The sequence below is a fragment of the Aricia agestis genome, chromosome 4, assembly GCF_905147365.1.
Source record: "Aricia agestis chromosome 4, ilAriAges1.1, whole genome shotgun sequence".
In the NCBI taxonomy this organism is placed as follows: domain Eukaryota; kingdom Metazoa; phylum Arthropoda; class Insecta; order Lepidoptera; family Lycaenidae; genus Aricia; species Aricia agestis.
In genome coordinates this window covers 22289216-22310565 of record NC_056409.1, presented here as the reverse complement: position 1 = coordinate 22310565, position 21350 = coordinate 22289216, and the positions used below count along the sequence as shown (strand labels likewise).

The following is a 21350-nucleotide window of genomic DNA, read 5'->3' as shown; positions in this document are numbered from 1 at the left end:
TCATCGTCACCGATCCCAAGATCTCAATAATATGTCGTAGGGCTAGGGTGCCACACACTCAAAATACGATGATAAACACAATTAGCACACATATAAACTCAAACAAACTCTCACATGTCTTACCGCAGGTATTGTGCACTTACACGTGTTATCAATTTGTGCCTAGGTACATATTGTATATTTTTTAAAATTTATATAAAAATAACACATGTTAACTTATAGCCTTAGTTACTGATCCCATGACCTCGTGTCGCAGGGCTAGGGTGCCACACACTCATAAATGGCAAACCAAGGTACACATAACACAGACAAACGCATAGCTTTGATTGTTAACTCCTAGTAATTAGGTATTACTTTAAACTGTTAGATCCTGTAAATCTTTTCGTTTTATTTGATACTAGAAATTGTTTAGTTGTTTGGCTTTGATCTTGTAATAAGCTTGTAAAAATCAAAAGCAGCCTTATACGTTATTACTTAAAGTAATTTTAATTAACTACATGATACTAAATAGGTACTGTTTGTAAACTAGATTGATCTCGCATACGGCACCCTAGTGGTACTTGTCACTGATCCCAAGACCTAATGTCGTAGGGCTAGGGTGCCGCCTGCTAATCAATCAAGGTTAAAATCTCAACTACTTATAATTAAACTTAAATACATTTTACATTTTATATATGTGGTAAATGATGTGGATATCACAATTACTTATATGTATAGAGTAAGACTGTGTGTAAACGTATCTTATATTGTGATATTGTTTTTTTACCCTAATAAACAATAAAATAAAAAAAAAAAAAGAATTTGTTGAGATTTAGTCGAATTTTGAAAAAGTAACTAAATCAATAATAAGAATTATTTTATACTTTTTAGGTCATTAAGAATATTGTTTTTACCTTGGAAGTCGGGTTAAATTTTTTGTTAAAAAATAATAATTATATTGATTTATTCAGCGGACACTTTTTACATACAGAGATAGTTCTCCTCCATCTACACTCCATACCTAGCCCGTAGGCAGTGGTCGGCAAGTAACTAAGAAACAATTTTATTGTATAAAATATAAAAATAACGTGCTTTTAATTAATAGTTTATTGAGAATATAATATATTTTGAGATTCATAATATAACACATTTGGACGGAATTACAAACTTACAAAAGTATCAAAACATTAAGTACAAAATGGAATGTAAAATGCAGTCCGTCATGGAACGGTACTTATTATTTCAAAATTAAATACTTATGTATATTATAGAACCTAATATTTTTAAGGTAGTTTTAATCATGTGTATTTGACACTCAAGGATGGAGCACTGGAGCCTTACAATAATTTTCATAGCAAATAATGCCAATCCGTGTACAATGTACATGAAATGACTTTTAAAACTCCCTTACTGCACATTTTTTATGAACAATCCTTTCTTCTACAAACTCTTGTTTGTGGTACTCAAAATTCTGAAAACAATATTATGTATGTTGTTATTCAATTGTTTTATATACACGTTAATTATACTGTTTAACCTACATGTACCATCGAGGAAATTGATTCCTAGGCAGTTGACAGACCAGTGTCATTTGATTGGATCATGTCAATGATCTGTCTGCTGGGTTTGAAGTAACGCGAGCTGCGACCAAACTACGTAGATCCCCCATCTGCATAGGAATCAACTTCTCTGATAGTACAAAATAACAAAGTTAAAACTAAACATGTCATGACTGAGTTACCTACATCTAGTTTTATACATTTGCACAGGTATGAATAGGGAACGTGAGCGGCCGCAGCTTTTAAAGACGTTCAATCTGCAGGATGCCTCCCTCACGTTCGGTATTCATACGCAAATGTGCGTATGAATAGGGACCGTGAGCGGCAGCGGCTTTTAGAGACGTTCAATCTGCAGGATGCAAAATAATTACTTAAAACAAATAATAATTTGGCAATACAACTTGCAAGTATGTATCTGTGTTTAGTAGAGAGTACCACCCTATAGTGTAGACACAGCTGCCTGCAATAATGTCAGCGAATAAAAATATTTTGACCAGCTACAAAATTCATAGAAATATAATCTTAAAACCTAAGAAGTTTTATATCTAAAAGGTAAAAACCTAGCATAAAATTATAATAAAACTAAAAATATTGTTACGGACACATAGAGCCATCTAGCGTCACACCAGCGCAACTTATTGAAGAAACGCAGACAGCGTAAATCCGCTATTGGATACTTCTCGAAGTATTCCACACTTGTTTACGCTAGTTGTGTACATTCGGGAAGAAATGTTCTCGAACAGTCTAGGGCTCGCCTCGACCCACATAAATAGTCGCAGGAGATCGGGCCGTAATTCAGTTCGATCTGAGCGATCTTCGAGGTGACTTCGGAGTGACAACAAGTGATCAATAGTGATTGAACCAGTGAAACCTGCGACTTGGCTCCGACCTGGGACAGTGATAGTGCTTATTGTTTTGGACCTAGTGTTTGTGAATAAAGTCTTCAAGAGAGTCAGCAGGTCTTTCTCTCCAAATCCTCGAACCCTAGCACGTAACAATATCCACTACATAGAGATTCGCGAAATATATTATTATGTTCAAAAAGCAGGAAGTCTAAATTCTTGCTATAAATTTTTTTAATACAATTACAGCTAATTTGTGTTGACTTTATTATTAAAATTTAAATATAGTCTATGGTTACATTAGTACATTAACAAGGCAGTTTGAAATCTTTGGGTTAATTATAAAGCTCAGTTATGCCAGTGTTTTTACAGCTATTTACATTTTTTTTAAATTATATTCAGATTATTGCAGTGAAACATTTAGTTTTATATTGTGTTCAGTGTTCACTATGATTATGAAATAACTTCATACTGTGGTATGTGAGGTTCATAATTAAAATCATTGTAAAATGTAAAACTTAGACATCTAGTCCCAGGCCCGTTGATGATAGGAGTCAGTTCATTAAGAAGAGAAGAGAAGGTGGGCCTCTCGTCGGGGTCGACCTGCCAGCACTGCAGGCACAGCTGGAACAGCTCATCGCCCACATACGATGGCTGAGATGGTCTCATACCTCTCAGCACTCGGGCTGCAACATCTTTACTAACAGTACCCGAGTAGGGTGTGGCACCCAATGTCAGAGCTTCCCAAACTAAGACTCCATAGGACCACACATCGGCTTTAGTGTGGAACCTGGTCTGACGAAGCATCTCATGGGAAGTCCACCTTGTATAGTCTGGTGTTTCATGTAGGGGCCGAATGTGAGAGAGTCCAAAACCTGCTAGTTTAGCGAGGCCGCCATCTCCGATCATTATATTACGACAGCTCAACCTCTTGTGGCCGATCCTTTTACTGTGCAGGTACTCCATGCCGCATGCGATATCTGCACATATCTGAAGGACTTTACTTTCTGTTAACAAGCAGAACTTATTATTCTGCACGTCCCTGTGCCTGCTCTGCAGCAGCATCTCCTTCAGGTTAATCTTGCTGTCCTGCAGCACAACAAATAGGGTAGTATTGGTTTCACAAATTCCTATCAATGATATAACATTTTCATGTTCGGAAGACTTGATGAGAGTGTCTAACTCCTGAAGCATCACTTTCTTGTCTGCCTTGTCTAGTTCTCTGTCCGCTATAACCTGCACCAGCCCGAACATATGGCTGCTGTGCTGCTGTACTTTACCTCTTGTGAACTTCCCATAGCTCCCCAAGCCAACGACACACGAAATATCAATATCAATCAGGTTCCTGGGGATGTTCCACAGCTTCCTTTTTATATTACCATAATAATCGACTCTTTCGTCTTCATCCTGTAAGAAACCAGAGTTCTCAATTTCCAGGCATGGCTCGCTCAAACTCAAAGGCATAGACTGGGAACCTCTCTGAAGGCGAGCCACTGTAATTCTCTTCCTTAGAATGATCAGCAGGCCAATACCAATCAGCAGTAAAACAACACCGATAGCTATGCCAGAGGCCAGAACTACAACCATAGGGGACACTTCCTCAGGCTCGGACACATTCAATATGACCTTTTTACTAGCATCAGCATATCTTATTTTCTTCACATGGTTTTTCTCACTGACAACTCCTAAAAAAACTTCTATATCATTAATGAGAGGTAGAGGAGCATTGAGGAAACCATTGTAAGTTATGTTATCACCAATAATAAAGTCACTTTGAATATCGTCAGGATCTAACTCGGCTGTAATATAATAGGGGAAGTTCCTTTCCCTTGCATAAGTGTAGTTCCCTAGATTTTCCACTATAAAACCCTGCTGATACAGCTCCACCGACACCACAATACGGTACATGCTCACAGGACCATTAGTGTTTTGAGCCTGTGGAATGTGGACTACCATTTTGTTCCCGTGCCTCTGTTTAATTTCTATATCCGGAGGACTAGGGGTGGGCGTGCCTATGACCGTCTCCGCCGTCTTCGTGACGTTCGGGCCCTCCTCCTCGTAGTTGGTTGCCGCTACGCTGATTGAGTATTTGGAACCCGGCTGAAGGTTCGGTAGCTCGATTTGAAATGTTTCATTGCTGACTACCCATTCCAGGGGCAGCAGAGTGAAGTCGGCGAAAGTTTCGAGCACTGTGGCTCTGACCACGTAGCCCGAGATACGGGAGAAGGCCTGAGGGGGAGCCCACCTCGCCCGCAGCGCTGTTTCCGTCACGTTACTCACTTCGAGGGACATGGGCGGTCCGGGAGCCGTCACCTCGGTGTCGTATACGCTCGCGACGTTGTCGCCGCCGCATTTCTGAGATTCGTTCTTAGGACAAGGCGTGCTACAGGCGTCTAACTCTAACTTGAACTGTCCCGGAACGTTGGCGCAGAAGCACGAGGACTCGTTGCCGACGAGAGCGTATTTGTAGTAAACTTCTTCACATGATGTCAGGCAAACGTCGACGGATTGACCAGTGTGGATATTTAACACGTCGTCTTTTAGCCTGTAGCATCCGATGTAGTCTCCGCGATCCGTATACACGCATCTCAGGAAAGTAACCGTCGCAACAGCGATCAGCAGGCTTAACCGTTCCATTGTTTACACTGGAGTCATCGCAGATTGAGTCATCCAAAGCGAAAAAAGTTAACACCCATCGATGTATTGCAAATCATGTTTATGTTGCATTCATACTATTTAGTTAATGATTAGTAAACTTACTTTTGCGTAAAATTTTACATAAGTTAAGTGATATTATCGATAAAACTCGTAAAATTGCTGCCTAGTTGCAGCTTTTTTTCTACGATATATATATATATATATTTTTTTTTCTTCTATTTTGGCAACTTGACAAAATTCTACGATATGTTCTTGAGTAATCTGTGTGTTCTTGTTCCTTCTTCTACACCGAAAAGAGCGGAGAGCCAGTAATCATGTTGCTGTCAAAATATTGTAAATTTTGCCATTGAAACGGTCGTTTTCGATTTCGGTTTTCGATAATTTCTTCTTTTATATAAGTTTTAAGTTTTAACACAGTTCACAAGTTGAAATTAATAATATTATAGAAAGATAAGTTATGGTAAAATAATTATCAATTAATTATTATATAAGACTATATTCAGGGTTGCCAGACGTACGAGAAATCTCGTACCATTACGAGATTTAGAGGGTCTGTCCGAGATTCAAGATTAACATAAATCTCGTACACTTTTTTACGAGATTTCAACAATGACGACTTCTTTCGCATACCTATATCAGCCAAAAAGTTAATTTAGTTAGTAGTAGTAGTAAATATGCAAATTTATTTATACTTACTTTTTCCTTATCATTAATAACCATCTAACACAAAACGATCGACTCGGCGCATCACTAAATCAAATGTGTTCTGTGCACTAAAATATGCACTACCTACCTACCATGGGGGGTATTACATTATCATACATATTGGATCATTTCTATGAGCATATATAGGATCCAATATACAGGATGTAACAAAAATAAGTGATAATACTTTAGGGTGTGTACGTGTTCCTTGTAGAGAGTTCACTGTGAAAGTAGCAGCGCTGAAAGACCAAAATTTTTTTTCACTTTTGTATGGGGAAACTCGTGACGCTCGGGCCCTTGCCCATACAAAAGTGAAAAAAAAATTCGTCTTTCAGCGCTGCTACTTTCACAGTGAACTTTCTACAAGGAACACGTACACACCCTAAAGTATTATCACTTATTTTTGTTACACATTGTATATGATCATTTGATCATATCTGCATATTACATTATCATATTTCATTGATCCTATTTTACGTCATATGTGGTTTTAATAGCCAATGGAGAACGCTAACGCTGACAGGTATTGACGTCAGGGTTACTAGATCTCAGAGAATTTGATTTGTCAAAAGACATCGTCATTTTAAATATGGCTTAGTAATTATTTTTCTAATTATATACTTGGATAATCTTGCTGAAATAACAAAAAACAAGCCATATTAAAAATGATGATGTCTTTTGACAAATCAAATCAATGAAATATGATAATGTAATACGCAGATATGATGAAATGATCATATATATTGGATCCTATATATGATCATAGAAATGATCCAATATAAATGATAATGTAATACCCCCCTAAAGAAATGTACGCCAGATTGACAGCATAAAAGCTATACTTACTCTAAAAATAAAGATGATATGACTAACATCCCTGATGTCGATTATTATTAAGAAAAATATGATTTTTATTTGTTTTGTTTGAATTTAACAGCCCCTAGCGCAAATAATATGACTACACAAATTACATAGTACAGTAAATAGCATAAAATCATTAATTTTATTTGAGTTTCTTTAAATTTATGCTTAAATTACGAGATTATCTGCTGAAATTGCGAGATATTTAGCAACCCTGGTACGAGAAAAAAAATTGACATCTGGCAACCCTGAATATATTTGTTTTAACCAAGCCAAAACCCTAGTTTTGTTTAGGTTTGCGAAGACTTGTAGCCGATCCGACCCAGTGTCGGTTTTTCGACACAAATCAAAGGGAATTTGCCGCAAGCGTTTGCCACTCGTCCACACGTTTGTGCGGGTTCATTCTTGTCGATGCTCTGTAAGCGAACAGATGTGCTATACGTACGTAGTATGTCTGTGTGTGCTTTCGAAAAATGAATGACTGGTGGTCAAATGAAAACGTATTAAATTATATTAATTATATAGTTTTCTTATATTTATAACTAGCTGTTGCCCGTGACTTCGCCCGCGTCAAAGTAAAATATATCCTCCTTCTTTTTGGAAGTCGGTTGAAAAGTAGCCTAAGTTACTACATCAGCTATCTACCAAAAAAAGTCCCGTCAAAATAGCTCCAGCTGTTTCAGAGATTAGTCGGAACAAACAGACATACAGACAAAAATTGTAAAAAATGTTGTTTTGGTGTATGTAGCGTATAAAATATATTCTTTCGATATTACAAACAGACACTCCAATTTTATTTATATGTATATGTCGTAGGATGATTTGATAAATCGAATTTTCGCGAAAATTCTAGGGATTTCGCGAAAACACGGATTTATCAAATCATCCTACGACATATAGATAAAAATAACTGCCAAATGTTTATAGCCGATACAGTCCGTCATGCTTGCTGCGTCAGAACAAAGTAACTCACTCGCAAGCGTGTGGATGGATTTCGAAATCAAACCACACGTTTGTGTCCATTTGTGGCGATTTGGAGTTTGTAGCAAACGCCAAACGTGCGGACGTAGCATTATGATTTGTTTTGTTCGTATGAATCTCGTTAGTCGTTGACATGGACTTATTAATAAGTCCATGGTCGTTGATAACTTCCATATAAAAAAAATGTTATCTTTAAATTTTTGACATTTTGATTTGAACTGGATGTCGTTAAACGGTTGATAATTTTAGTAAACAAAACTAAATTTTTAATTTGTGTTTTTGAATGCAAAAAATTTGTATCCATTTTGTTAACTATGTCTACGCGTTCTGGGAAACGTAAGTATTTTAGATCGTTAAGATTAGTATTTATCAAAATACTTATTAGTATTAATCTTATTGGACTATTTCAGGCATTCATAGTTCTCCTCAAGGTGAAAATAATAACGAAATTGAGGCTACACGAAATGGAATTAAAACACGGAGCAAGCGTATGAAAAACAAGGATTTTACTGATAAACATCTGACAGAGAAAAAACGAAAAAAGCATTACGTGCGATATCCATCCGACGAAAAAATCGACAACAGTGAAAGCAATGGAAAAAGTGATCAAACTCTCCGCAAATCCAGAAGAAACACTCTTATGGAGCGCAACGCCGACGACATCACAGCTGAAGAAACAGAGGTGAGGCATCCGCTGAAAACGACACGCAGTACTAGGAAATGCGAGGAACCCGATGATAATAATATCACGCTTCACGTAGCAGAAGATGTTGCCGAAAAAAAGAAAAAGAAGAAAAAGGCACCAATAATTAATGAAAATAAAATGCACATGAATAATGATGAAGTTATTGCCCCTTCTAAAAAGAAGACCAACAAGAAGAGAAATAAAAAGAAATCCAGCTCGATTACAGTGGAAGAAGTTGTGGAGCACCCAAAAATGTTGAATGCGAGTGGAACATCAGTAGACTCCTTCCATAGTGCTGCCGGCAGCCCAAAATATGAAGAGAATTGTGAGGAATCTAATATGAGAGAAAAGAAGTCTACACTTGAGCAAATGAAATATCCTACTGAAATAAAATTAAGTCCCAGTGTAAACAATTCTTTAAATAACAAGGGGCATATTAATAAAGTTTCATGGAACCAACTAAATGGTCACGCTTCAAATGATGAACAGCTGGAGACTCGGAACTTAAGAAAGCGTAAATCTAGTACTAGTATTTCCAACAATGTTGAAGATGAAGGGAAAGTAGGTCACGTCACCAAACAATCCAAAAGTATTGGGAAAAAGAAGAGAAAATTATCAAATACGTCTTTTGTGTCTGGTACTACATTTGTTAAGGAAGATAAAATAATCAACTGTACATATGATAAGGAATTTAAACTAAATGGTACATTTGAGAAGGACAATAAGAATAATAAGACCACAACATTTGATACAGTGGATGAATCTAATATTACTTTTGATAAAGAGGAGAAGCTGAAGAGAAATAAGACAAACAATACAACTGATAAAGATGACAAAAGTACTAACACATTAGACATGAAAAATAACACTAATACTGCATTGAATAAAAAAGATCAATCATTTGGTAATTACGGTGAAAGAAACAGTTTTAAAATTAACTATAAAGACACATTTGGTGAAAAGGATAAGACTAACACTACATTTGATAAAGAAGACAAATATAACAGCACATTTAATAAAGAAGATGGAGCTAATAGTACATTTGTTAAAGAGTATAGAGCAAATGGTACATTTGACAAAAAGGATAAGACTAACACTACATTTGACAAAGAAGACAAAACTAACAGCACATTTGATACCGAAGATAGAGCTAACAGCACATTCAATAAAAAGGATAGAACCAACAGTACATTTGATAAAAAGGATAAAACTAACAGTACATTTGATAAGGAAGATAGAGCTAACAGCACATTTAATAAAGAGGATAGAGATGACGGCAAATTTGATAAGACTAATACTACATTTCATAAGGAAGACAGAGCTAACAGCACATTTGATAAGAAGGATAAGACTAACACTACTTTCGATAAGGAAGATAGAGCTAACAGCACATTTGATCAAAAGAATAAGACTAACACTACATTTGATAAGGAAGATACAGCTAACAGCACATTTGATAAAAAAGATAAGACTAACACTACATTTGATAAGGAAGATACAGCTAACAGCACATTTGATAAAAAGGAGAAAACTAACACTACATTTGATAAGGAAGATAGAGCTAACAGCACATTTGATAAAAAAAATAAGACTAACACTACATTTGATAAGAACGATAGAGCTAACAACTCATTTAATAAGAAGACAAGAGCTAACAGTAAATTTGCCAAAAAAGACAAAACTAATACTACATTTGATAAAGAGGATAAAGTTAACACAACATTTGACAAGGATGATAGAACTTTTGATGAAAACCATGAAGCAAATACTACATTTGTCAAAAAGGATAAAGCCAACAGTACATTTGACAAATCAGGCAAAACAGAATTGGCTAAAAAAGAAAATATGTACAACAACATAGCAAATGAGAACTCAGTAAATAAAAAAAGAAACAGCATTACAATTGACAAAAGAAAAAGCGAAATCAACATATCTTCAGACAACATTTCTAACGATAATTCCAACGAATCCTTACTCACGTCGGATACATCAAAATCATCGCATATCAGTGTCACCAGTGATGAATCGCAACGTGAAAACATTTTAAACAACACCCCCCTACTAGTAGAAAGTAGTATGGAGGAGGAAAATATTTCTAAAACTACCCTACTTACTAGCCCTACACCCAGAACTGTAGACACAACACCATCCACTCCGTTAAAACGAGAGGGCACCTTCACTAAGGACAGCCCAGAGCCTAAAGTCTTTGCCAAAAACAGAAAAAGTGTGGATAAAACTCCCACAAGGAGAAAGTCGCTCCCTTCACCGGGTTGCACCCCATTCCCACTTGCAAAGTCTCTGTCCAAGGACAAGAGTAGTTTGAATGTTACCCGCTCAATAGAAAAATCGAGGAGATCATCCATAGAAGAAATGGTGCCGAGAGCCACTAAAGTGATGTTCTGCAGCCCCTCCAACAACCTGACTGTGGTCTCCGCAATGAAGGGAAAAATTATTAAATCCAGCCTCAAAGGATCAAACAAAAGCTTTATTTTTGATGATAACAGTAAGTATATTACCATAATATTATTGTTTTAGTCATCAATTATCATTTATCATACACTTTATGAAATTAAATACTTAATATCTTTTATGGCTTTTAACTAAATAGATAATAAATGTTTGTCAGGTTGTTCATCGCCGCCGCGCGTGGCGGGCCGCAAGCGCTCGCAGACGGCGGACCGCGCCGCAGGGCCGGAGCCCCACGCCAAACGCTCTCGCCTGGTAGAGCCCCCTGTGGCTACCGTGCCGTCGCCCCGCCCGCCGCGCCTGCGCACTAGGACGCTCAGCGCCTCTGGTGAGTATTAAACCATAGTTTTAAGTTTATTTTTATTGTTTGGATGCTGAGGCATGTTCCTCTATCCACTTGTCACTGTTTTTGGCATGATGCAGTGCCTCCTGGAACGTGCAGCCTTGACAATCGCGTCTGACTACGTTTTGCCACTCTAATTGCCCAGCTAGTATGAGACGCTCAAGATTATTAGGTTCCCGCCGGGCTATATGGCCAAAAAAGGCGAAGGATCTTTGTAGACAAAGAGTGGACAGGCGGGTGGTACGCCATTTGAGCCAACGGTGGTAATTTAGCCATTCGAGCCCATCGGACAACCTCGTTCTCGCAGTTACCATTACTGTAGTTAACGACCCGAGGTAGACAATCTCCTCTACGGGTTGGAGATCTAGGAGTAACCTATTACCTAACCATATCTTTGCAATACAACTTGTAACTTGGATGTCTTTTATATTTGGTTCAGCTTATCGACTTACCTTGTTAATTATTGACGTTGTTTAATTTGTCTTCTTTACCCATACAATTTAAATTTTTCCTATTGTAAACTTATATTTTTTACTTTACCAATCAGGGCCGTCTCTAGCCCATGTGGCGCCCGTGTGCAAACATTACCTTAGCGCCCCCTAAAAAGCGCGCGTGCGGTCAAAATGAAATGGGTACAAAGTAAAAGTACAGTTTGTCCGGCCGCTTAAGGGTGAGGACTCTAAGCGGTTGCTTCTTTCCACCAGACAAACTATAACAGCACATCAAGTTAGCATATAGGTACTGTCAAAGTTCTCCAATATAAAATAGATAACAAACTCTATTGTTATTTGTTTGTAGATTGAAGTTTTTTTCGGTTTTGACCATGATGTGCTCTTGAGTCTTGACTGACCCTAATAAGCCTATCCCTAAAACGTAAATTTTATATCGCTTAAGAGGAGTCCACACCGCCGTTTTTCCATACAAACGTTGTTTCCTCCCTGGATAATGCCGGTAGAGTTATTATTTTTTTCCTGAATATCTATGGCCACTATTAGCATGTCCCTATGTTTTCTATTTTTTCATAATTTTATTATTAAAAAAGATAAGAACGTCCAAAAACCCAAAAAAATGGCCAGATTTTCCTTTATGTTCAAACACCCAGAAAACAAAACTGGCTAGAATATACAAAAAAAAATAAAACATAAGAACACAGCTCAAGCCTTGCTCAAGCAAGCTGAAAAAAGTACTTAAATCGGTTAAATTTTGGAGAAGGAATCAGCGGACAACGAATCGAAGATTTTCTGTTCTTTTATTAGAACTTTTGTCGTGTTGTCTCTATCGCGCTCTGCGGTGGGAGACTTGAGATTAGTGAGACAGCAATACATTTTCAAATACCTATTTTCAATTTCCTCCACCCTAATGTAAGGGTTAATTTAGGGTGGAGGAAATGGATTTTAATATTTTGCAATGTATGTAAAATAAATGTATTGTTTTTCTGATTAAAGGCTAATAATAATTTTCAATTTGTCTCGCCCTTGGTGTATCGTCTTAAGTATTTAAATTTTACTTTAAATTTCATGTTCTATACGTCTTATTAAACATCACATCATCACAACATCGGTATTAATTCGATTTCATTATTCGATTTCATTGAAGAGCTCTAACTTCTCTACATCCGAAGAGCCAGCATGGCACAGTTTGTTTTCTAAATTAGAACACTGTGCTTTTTTGTATCTAAAGGGGGTGACAGATCCGCGAGTAAGTACGCGGACTTAGGGTTCAACGACCTTACTCGCCTGTGTGTCACCTAAAGTTCGCGTACTTAAAGATTGCCGCGTAAGTTCGCCGTCTTTGAATTTTACTCGTAGCTCGTACGTCTGGCAGCACTGCGAGTCGCGAGCCGTCAGGCAGTGTTGCCAACATGACTGATACAAAATTTGCTAAATTACTGTTAAAATTTACTGTAATTAATGCTAAAAATTATGCTAACATTTTTCAGTCAAATAAAACGTTTTTTGATTTTAAATCTTTAATAATCAACAAAATCTCAATTTATTTTATGTCATCAAACAAAATATTAATTTATTGGTGTTCGTCGATAGCTGATGCTGCTGATGTACCTACATGTAGACGTAGAAACAGTGTTGCCAGTGCTGTATGTTCCAAAGTTACTTAATGTCATGCAAAAAGTAACATTTCGTATTATTTAATATTTTAAATGCCGGGCTTAGGATCCAGAATGCACGAAAAATACTATACATATAGAGATGAAGTTATTTACCCAAAGGGTAAAACGGGACCCTATTACTAAGACTTTAATGTATGTCCGTCTATCCGTGTGTCTGTCTCCAGGCTGTATCGCAAGAACCGCTATAGCTAGACTTATGAAATTTTCACAGATTATGTATTTCTGTTCCCGCTATAACAACAAATACTAAAAACAAAATATTATACTTAAAGGGGGCTCCTATACAACAAACTTGATTTCTTGGCATTTTTTGCTGGATATCAATAATAGGTAGGCACTTGATATTTCCACAAAATCCCATGTGTACTTTATTTATACTTAAATAAAAAAATATTCAAATTAACATATTATAATAAAATAAGCTCTTATACAAAAAAACACAATTTTTGACCTATTTTTGCTCTATCACGGTATGGAACCCTTTATGAGCGAGTCAGACTCACACTTGGCCGATTATATTTTATTTTTACGAAGGCATTTTATTTTGTTTAGCTCCAAGTCTACCAATAGGACCGTCATTAAACTTTAAACTAAGGTGCGACAAGGCTTTAATTTTATGAATTTTATGAACGGGGCGTTTTTGTATGATGGCAGCATTAGTTCCTTTTTTCGCCACGTTCATTTAAAAGCTTTGTCAGCTGTAACGACAAAACTCATTAAAACTTAGTGCGTTTCGTTATGGTTTCGTTTTCGCACTTTTGGTTTCAAATATCTTTTTTTTTTCCAATTACCAAAAGTAACGTAAAAGTAACATCTGTAGTCATGTCACATGAATGTAACATGCAAGGGTCAAAAGTAACGTAAAATGTTACAAAAGTAACATTCTGGCAACGCTGCGTAGAAAATTCATTGTCCAAACTATAAATCTCCTTGGTACCATGAAGTTAATATACCTAGCGGAATAGAGCAACAATTTCGAGCTGTCAAACGAAACCGAAATTGGTTTTCATCTGTGTGAAAAATATGTACGCACGTATACACTTAAACTTTTCGATTTAGTTTTTTCTTGTTAGTTTTGAAAACGTAATGTGATATTATTCCTAAATAACACAAAGCTTCTTCCGTCGACGACATGGTAACCCAGTGTACTCGTGTGTCACCGACGCGAGCCGAGTAAGTTCGCGGACTTAAAACCCTAAGTTCGTATGTCTGTCAGGCACTTTAATCCAAATCCTCCCACTACCTATTTTGAAAAAACGAGCGATAGGACACTCACTATTACACCAAATAATACATATAATCTTCATGTATAGGGTTATACGGTCACGAATAAATACCGGACAACCCCAAATGGGGGGTGGGAGGGGGGGGGGTGTTATGGTATGTCGCAAAATTCAGTTTTATATATTATTATTGCGGTCATAAAATTGTGGTCGCCAAGACTATGCTAATTTTGAGAAACCTTTTTACTTGATTACCTACTACAACTTAATTAACGAAATAGAGGTAGCATCTTCTAAAAATTAAAATCACCTAAAACTAGATATCAGTAGTACAGTACCGACTTTTCTCAAAATACCGGACATTCTTTACCGGACTGGCCTCGAAAATACCGGACTGTACGCTTAAATACCGGACATCTGGCAACCCTATTCATGTATGTGTTTTAAGGTTCATTTCACGTTGAAAAATAAAGATTATAATATTTATATTGCAAAAGCCGAGCCGCTCATGGCGCGCCTTGCTTTGCTGTAATTCTACAAATATAAGAAGAGCTTCAGATATTACACAAAAATGTTTGCAAACTGGAGTTCTTTTTACGTTGGTCAATAAAGCGTGGTCCGTGGCGGCCGGCCAGCGCGAGCGTTACCAATACCAATAGAGAAGCCAAAGGCTATATTTTACTAGCTGTTGCCCGCGACTTCGTCCGCGTGGACTTCAGTTTATAGCGCGCGATGTCAACAAAATTGGTGTCAAAAGCTTTTATAAAAAAACCCTGGTACCCCTTAAATCAATACAGCTGTGCAGTGTGCAAACAATAAGTACTTCATTTTTGTATGTTAAACTTTATATATTATGCCAAATTTTAAAGCTTATTTAGCCCCCCAATTACACAACTTTACCCATAAACTATTTATCATTGATAGGTTTAGCCCCAATTTCACCAACGTCTGTTAGTGTTAACAGCTTGTTAAAATATCCTGTCTTCTCTTTCATTCATATGAAAAACGAAACAGCTAACGTGATACTAATTCGAGCATTAACTTTAACAGTCGTTGGTGAAATTTGGTCTTAAGGTTACGTCACTGCCTGCACAGATAAAGTACTGAGTTATTTAATACCGTAGAATAGATATAACAATCGAAAAAAATCGAGACTTGTAAGATGATACCACCTCTTATAGAAAGACTTTTGAGCAAGCGTCAGCGCGATGTAGAAGACGCACGGCGCCATCTATTATGAATTTTTTGAACAAATTTACGACCCTTACAACCCTTTTTTCCAGTAAAAAAGTAGCCTATGTCCTTTCTCAGGCTTTAGACTATCAGTATACAAAATTTCATTACAATCGGTTCGGTAGTTTTGGCGTTTGGCGTGAAAGCGAGACTGACAGACAGACAGACAGACAGAGATACTTTCGCATTCATAATATTAGTACAGATTATGTGCACACTGCACAGCTGTTTTTGGGTATTTTGATTAATTAAGGGCCGCGCTACACCGGAATGGCAGCGGCGAGGCGAGCACTTTCAGCGCTGCCATTCCGGTGTAGCGCGGCCCTAAGAGGGGTACCACTTACCAGGGTTTTAAAAAGTTTTTAAATTTGACACACATTTTGTTGACACCGCGCGCTATAAACTAAAGTCCACGCGGACGAAGTCGCGGGCAACAGCTAGTTATGAATAAAAACAATAATATATAATAAAGTAGGTATGATTATTTCTGTTATAATAATGAAGTAAAAAATAAAGCGCCATCTGTTTTCATATATTAGAATTAAAATGTAAAAATATTTTCTGGATGGAATATAGGCCAACACAACACACTCGAACTCCTTAGAAATGCAGTAGGATTTCTATAAGATAAGATAGATTGATTATTATTATAGCAAGTGATAATATTATTAAACATAATATTCTAACGTATTAAAAACTATAAACAAAAACATAATAACTAATAAGTATGATTAGTTCTATGTTACAACGAAGTAAAAAAAAGCGCCATCTGTTGAATCGTATTAGAACTAAAATGTTCATTGCATCGCGTCGATATATTTCTGGATTTTTTATAATAACATAAAATATATTTAAGATTTTTGAAATATTATTTTAATACACATCCAAGACCCAGGAACATTGAAAACTTTTTGTTCCGCCTGCGGGACTCGAACCCAGGACCCCCGGGATGAGCGCTGGCCACGCGCAATGCGAAGTAATTTTCATCGATATTTTCATGGAAATAAGATATTTTCCCACATCAAAATGTAGCCTATGTCCTTTCTCAGACTCTAGAATAACTGTGTACAAAATTTCATTGCAATCGGTTCAGTAGTTTTGGCGTGAAAGCGAGACAGACAGACAGACAGACAGACAGACAGACAGACAGACAGACAGACAGAGATACTTTCGCATTTATAATATTAGTATAGATTACAATTTTTTGTAACTTGTAATACAAATAGTACGGGAGCCCTAGAACAATTTTTTATTACTATCAAGCTAATTTTTTGTGAGTAATTAGCTTCATTTTGATAAGACAAACAACATTTTTATTTGCGAAGAATCTCGAAAGTGGTAGCTAGCCGAGATAGAAAGGATTTCATACTTTGAATTGATGGTCCTCAAATATTATTATTATTTGAGGACCATCAATTCAAAGTTTCTTACGCCGGTTCTTCTCGCCGGGGTAGTTCCCGAACCGGTGGTAGGCATCAGGTAGACATTCTGAAAAAATTTGATTCAAATTTACTCAGAAATAAAACATTTTTTATTTTTATTTTATTTATTTATTTATTATAAGCCTAAACTGTCCCACTGCTGGGCAAAGGCCTCCCCCAAAGACTTCCATCTGTCTCTCTCCTGCGCCACCACTCTCTCCTAAAAATATATGGACTGTTTTATTTGTAGGTCAATGTTATTCTTAAATTATATGACTATTAATGTATCAAAATACAAAAAAATCTGCCCGTTAGGGTTCCGTTATAGGGTTATGTAATCTATTTATTTTTATTTAAATAAGATAAAGTAAATAATAAAAAAACTTGGTTGGTCAACCAAGTTTGTTGATTACAGAACCCTAAAAAAATTGTTCTATAGGCCTATAGAACAATGGGAGCCCTCCCGTACTAAAAATAGCGTGTTATAAAGAATGTCGTATGATTTCAGCAAAACTCCCTGAAGTAATCTCTGAAGCGCGCAGGGACAGCCCGGCGAGGGAGCGCGTGCGCACGCGGCTGCCCAACTTCGCGGCGCTGCACGCGCGGCAGTTCGCGCGCATGGAGTCGCTGGACGAGTGCCAGCGTCGCCGCGCCGAGCGCGCGCGCCTGCTGCTCACGCCCACCGGGCCCGTCGCCGTCGACCGACTCAGCCCTAAGGGTGTGTACGCCGTCAGCCGTGTAGTCTCCATTTGCTGCTAGGGGAATGGAGCCACGTCTCACCAACTTCTCGGCCATGTCGCTTCCTGCAGACTACAGTGCTCGGAATTTGTCATTCTGCATTTTTCATGTCTGTCAGAAGCCATTTACGTAATAGCCCATAAAATATGGATATGTGTAGACTGTAGAATAACATCCTGAGTTCTGACATTATCTAGAACTTTAGAGCTTGTCTAATTTGAAATGACGCTCCCATCACTTTACTAGTTGATAAATAAATGAAAAATGTTGTACTGTGAATACGAGCGATACTGAATATTGTAAAAAGTGTATTATTATTATTTATGTCCTTAAAGGTTACTTGGGTAATCTGTGAGTCAGCCGGGGCGTCCAATATCGCCTGATCGATATTTCCAATACTCTCGATAAACACGACTCTGCATAGTAACTCGTAAAATGTAAATATTGATAAATGTATAGTTTTAACTTTTATCTGATAAACAAAGATAAACGTATAAAGTAACCCGGTCAATGAGCACTTCCAACAAAACTGACACTTTAGTCAACTTTAAACGAAACGGTATAAAATTTGACAGACCTTGACTAGAAAAACCTTGCTAATAACCTCTGTTCGGTTACAGACAACCAAGCACCCAAACAATCTGAGCCAAACCCACCCAGGAAGACCGAGACACCGACGAAGAGCAAGCCGCAGGCGGCGGCGGCCGGCTACTCGCGGTTCGGCTTCAAGCTGCAAGCCGACTTCGCCAAGAATCCCTTCAGCTTCACGGCGTCGAAGACTGCAGCGGCGGCGCGGACCGTCGCGGCGGGGCTCAAGCGACAGGCGACCATGCCGTCGCTGGCGGGCACCACGCGCAAGCAGCTCGCGCGCCAGGCCGTCATGAGGGAGAAGTCGTTCGCGGGGAAGAGAGACGACAACAGGCAGGAGAGCAGGACGGTGATCAAGGGCGTGCGCACCAACAGACGCTTCGAGCTGCAGATGAGGATGAGGAATATTAACACCTAGATACTGTTATTTTTTCATATACCCGTCTATAATCATGTTAATGTTATGACTTATCAGTGAGGTGCAGTGTACAGCTCGACAAGGCTTTTTATGAACGTGGATGACATTGACGGGAGCGCTGCTGGTAAAGGAGAACTTTCAAACACATGTCAAAAATGACGTTTTTGTGTGATAACGTGGCGAGAAAAGGAACTAAACGCTAGAAGCGTATAAAGCCTTGTCGAACTGTAACTACATTCAGATTAGAAACCTACTGTACAAAATTAGGATTGTTTACTTTTACTATGTTATAAAATATATATGATGTAACTTGTAAGTATTCGGTCAGCAATGAACAGCTGTCACTAATACGTTACGTACAGCATGAACTAGTTAGCGCCACGCGCTTCGTCTAGACCAGTGGTTCCAAAATTTGTTTTGGTGGCGGAACCCTTTTAAGAATTGACAACGATTCATCTTTGAGTGCATTTGTCTCCATGCTGGTGTCTGGTGACAGATCCAAAAAACAGCTCGTTTATCGCCCGTGAAGCACCTACAAGGCCTTCGCGGAGCAGACTGGAACAGCTGGCCTAGACTGTAAACTGTGAATGGGCCCATTGGCCATTGGATGTAATCAATTACGTCGTTCGCGTTAGTCAGCTTTACTACTATTTAACAGCCGCCCTGCGCTTACACTACACTTTGCAATTGCCAGATAGCTATCGTTTATTGCAACACTGTGTAATGTAAGATAGTATTGTGACTTGTGAAATATTAATATAGAAACAGTATTAACCACTTATTGTATTATTTGAGTCGCTATCTCGTGTCAAAGAATGAGGGACTGGTCTGTATGTGAGTTTTGGCTCTTGCTATGGGGTCCAAACAGCTCACGATGCTGAATCGGCACTATTATAGGCAAGTATCATTAGATATTATTTAATATTCCAGGTGGCGAAAATTCACAATACAGATAAAATTTTATATAAATATTATCCTAAGCGTCTTTAGAAATAATACTATCTACTATCCATGATTTTCTTTAAGTATTCAGATACAATATTTTTACGACCCACACAATTTAGCTCTGAATTAAAAGACAATGAGTTTCGTCAAAGCTTCGCAAACAAAGAAAAATAGAGCTCTTATTAAAGTAGAGGCTATACACTGTATTATATCTCTACAGATTTTACGTTGATGACGATAAAGAAATAGCAGCTTTCTAAGTATGGCATCCCTTTAGGCTTTAGGTTGGGTTGTACCAACTAACTTTAACTATAACTGTAACTTTAACTTAATAAATACAATGCAAAGTGTCAAATTTTTGGTTAAAGTTAAAAATGGATGCCATCAAAAGGCCCTATAATAGAAATATTTAACCATAACCATAGAGCTCGACAAGGTTTTAAATGCGCGTGGCGAAAAAAGGAACTAACGCTGTCATCATACAAAAAACGCCATTTTTGACAGTTCTCCTTTACTAGCAGCGCCCCCGCCCACGTTCATTTATAACCTTTTTGGACCTGTCATCTGTCAATTTCTCCGGTCAAAGTTAAAGTTAAATTTGCCTTATCTATAACTTTAACTTTAACCACGCCTCTGGTGCAACCCAACCTTAATGATGATTAAACTTTAATTAAATGAAAATTTTGACAGATAATGTATTAAGTAATTAATATATTATTGTAGGATTGATTGTAGGTATATCTTGAGTGCGGCAATTTACTCGTAAACCCATTTATAAAGTGAGTGCTATTAATTTAATGAATACCTAGTAGCGGGCGCCAGTATCACTGTATTTCAGCTCTGGATCTGAACTGTATAACTGTATCTGTAAGCAGGTGCAGCATCCAATATAGGTGTAGTGTAAGTAATCAGTAATCATTTATTTGCAGTAAAAGTGGTTACACAAGATGTTTACAATAGTAATAGTTCAGATACTTTTAACGTTGTTAGAGGCGGCCGAAAAGGAAGAGCTTCCGACCGAGAGAGATAGAATGCTCGGTCAGGCCGAAGCCCACTGACGTCATTTCAGAGGTTGTATTTATCTTGCCGTTCTCCGAAACTTCGATAGCGCGATGCAGGGCTTGTACCACGAATGACGAAACCGTTTTGAGACTCAAACAATCGAACTAGAATGCCGCATCCTACTGTAACAAACATGAAATGACGTTATTAGAGCAGGATGCGGCATTCTCGTCCGATTGTTTGAGTCTCAAAACGGTTTCCTAGTTGTCTATAAATGAGAAAAGTAGATATGAATTGTAGGTAAAGTCGACAGCACATGTAGCTTTTCACTTGTACTACGAGCCTTACATCTATGATCTACAGCGATTGTAATAACAACAGTATCTTAGTACTATAATATACATATATTCTGTGACAGTACAGAGTCGAGAGAGAGAGATGTGTAAAGCTTTGTTTTAGCTTCGTGGTAAAGCTACACGAGCAAGAGCTCTTGACTATGCAATAAAAAACTTGTAAATAAGTTATAATAACATTTGTTAGAAAAATAGAATAAAAAGGAGTTTGAATTTGAATGT

The 21350-nt window shown here is 37.7% G+C and overlaps 2 protein-coding genes across 3 annotated transcripts; one reads left to right on the top strand and one right to left on the bottom strand.

Moving 5' to 3' along the window:
* Positions 1–873: 873 nt before the first annotated feature.
* Positions 874–5213, bottom strand: LOC121726325 (putative tyrosine-protein kinase Wsck). The gene is made up of 2 exons (XM_042113639.1): positions 2822–5213; positions 874–893 (listed from the first exon to the last, which is right to left on the bottom strand). Exon 1 carries the CDS (start codon positions 5015–5017, stop codon positions 2834–2836), a length of 2184 nt encoding a protein of 727 aa, XP_041969573.1. The 5' UTR covers positions 5018–5213; the 3' UTR covers positions 874–893; positions 2822–2833.
* Positions 5214–7835: 2622 nt separating this feature from the next.
* On the top strand, positions 7836–18947 carry LOC121726418 (dentin sialophosphoprotein). Of its 2 annotated transcripts, XM_042113781.1 has the most exons (6): positions 7836–7921; positions 7996–8947; positions 8978–10773; positions 10897–11064; positions 17593–17802; positions 18443–18947. In XM_042113781.1, exons 1-6 carry the CDS (start codon positions 7900–7902, stop codon positions 18826–18828), a joined length of 3534 nt encoding a protein of 1177 aa, XP_041969715.1. In that variant the 5' UTR covers positions 7836–7899; the 3' UTR covers positions 18829–18947. The 2 variants fall into 2 exon arrangements, with proteins under 2 accessions (XP_041969715.1, XP_041969714.1); XM_042113780.1 differs by having other exon boundaries at positions 7996–10773.
* Positions 18948–21350: the final 2403 nt, after the last annotated feature.

Bases quoted from the DNA above. Each gene is read 5' to 3' on its own strand.
- LOC121726325 (XM_042113639.1), bottom strand. From the start codon at position 5,017: ATGGAACGGTTAAGCCTGCTGATCGCTGTTGCGACGGTTACTTTCCTG.
- LOC121726418 (XM_042113780.1), top strand. From the start codon at position 7,900: ATGTCTACGCGTTCTGGGAAAC. The intron at 10,774-10,896 runs GTAAGTATATTA...AATGTTTGTCAG, and splicing joins CTTTATTTTTGATGATAACA to GTTGTTCATCGCCGCCGCGC. The intron at 11,065-17,592 runs GTGAGTATTAAA...GTATGATTTCAG, and splicing joins TAGGACGCTCAGCGCCTCTG to CAAAACTCCCTGAAGTAATC.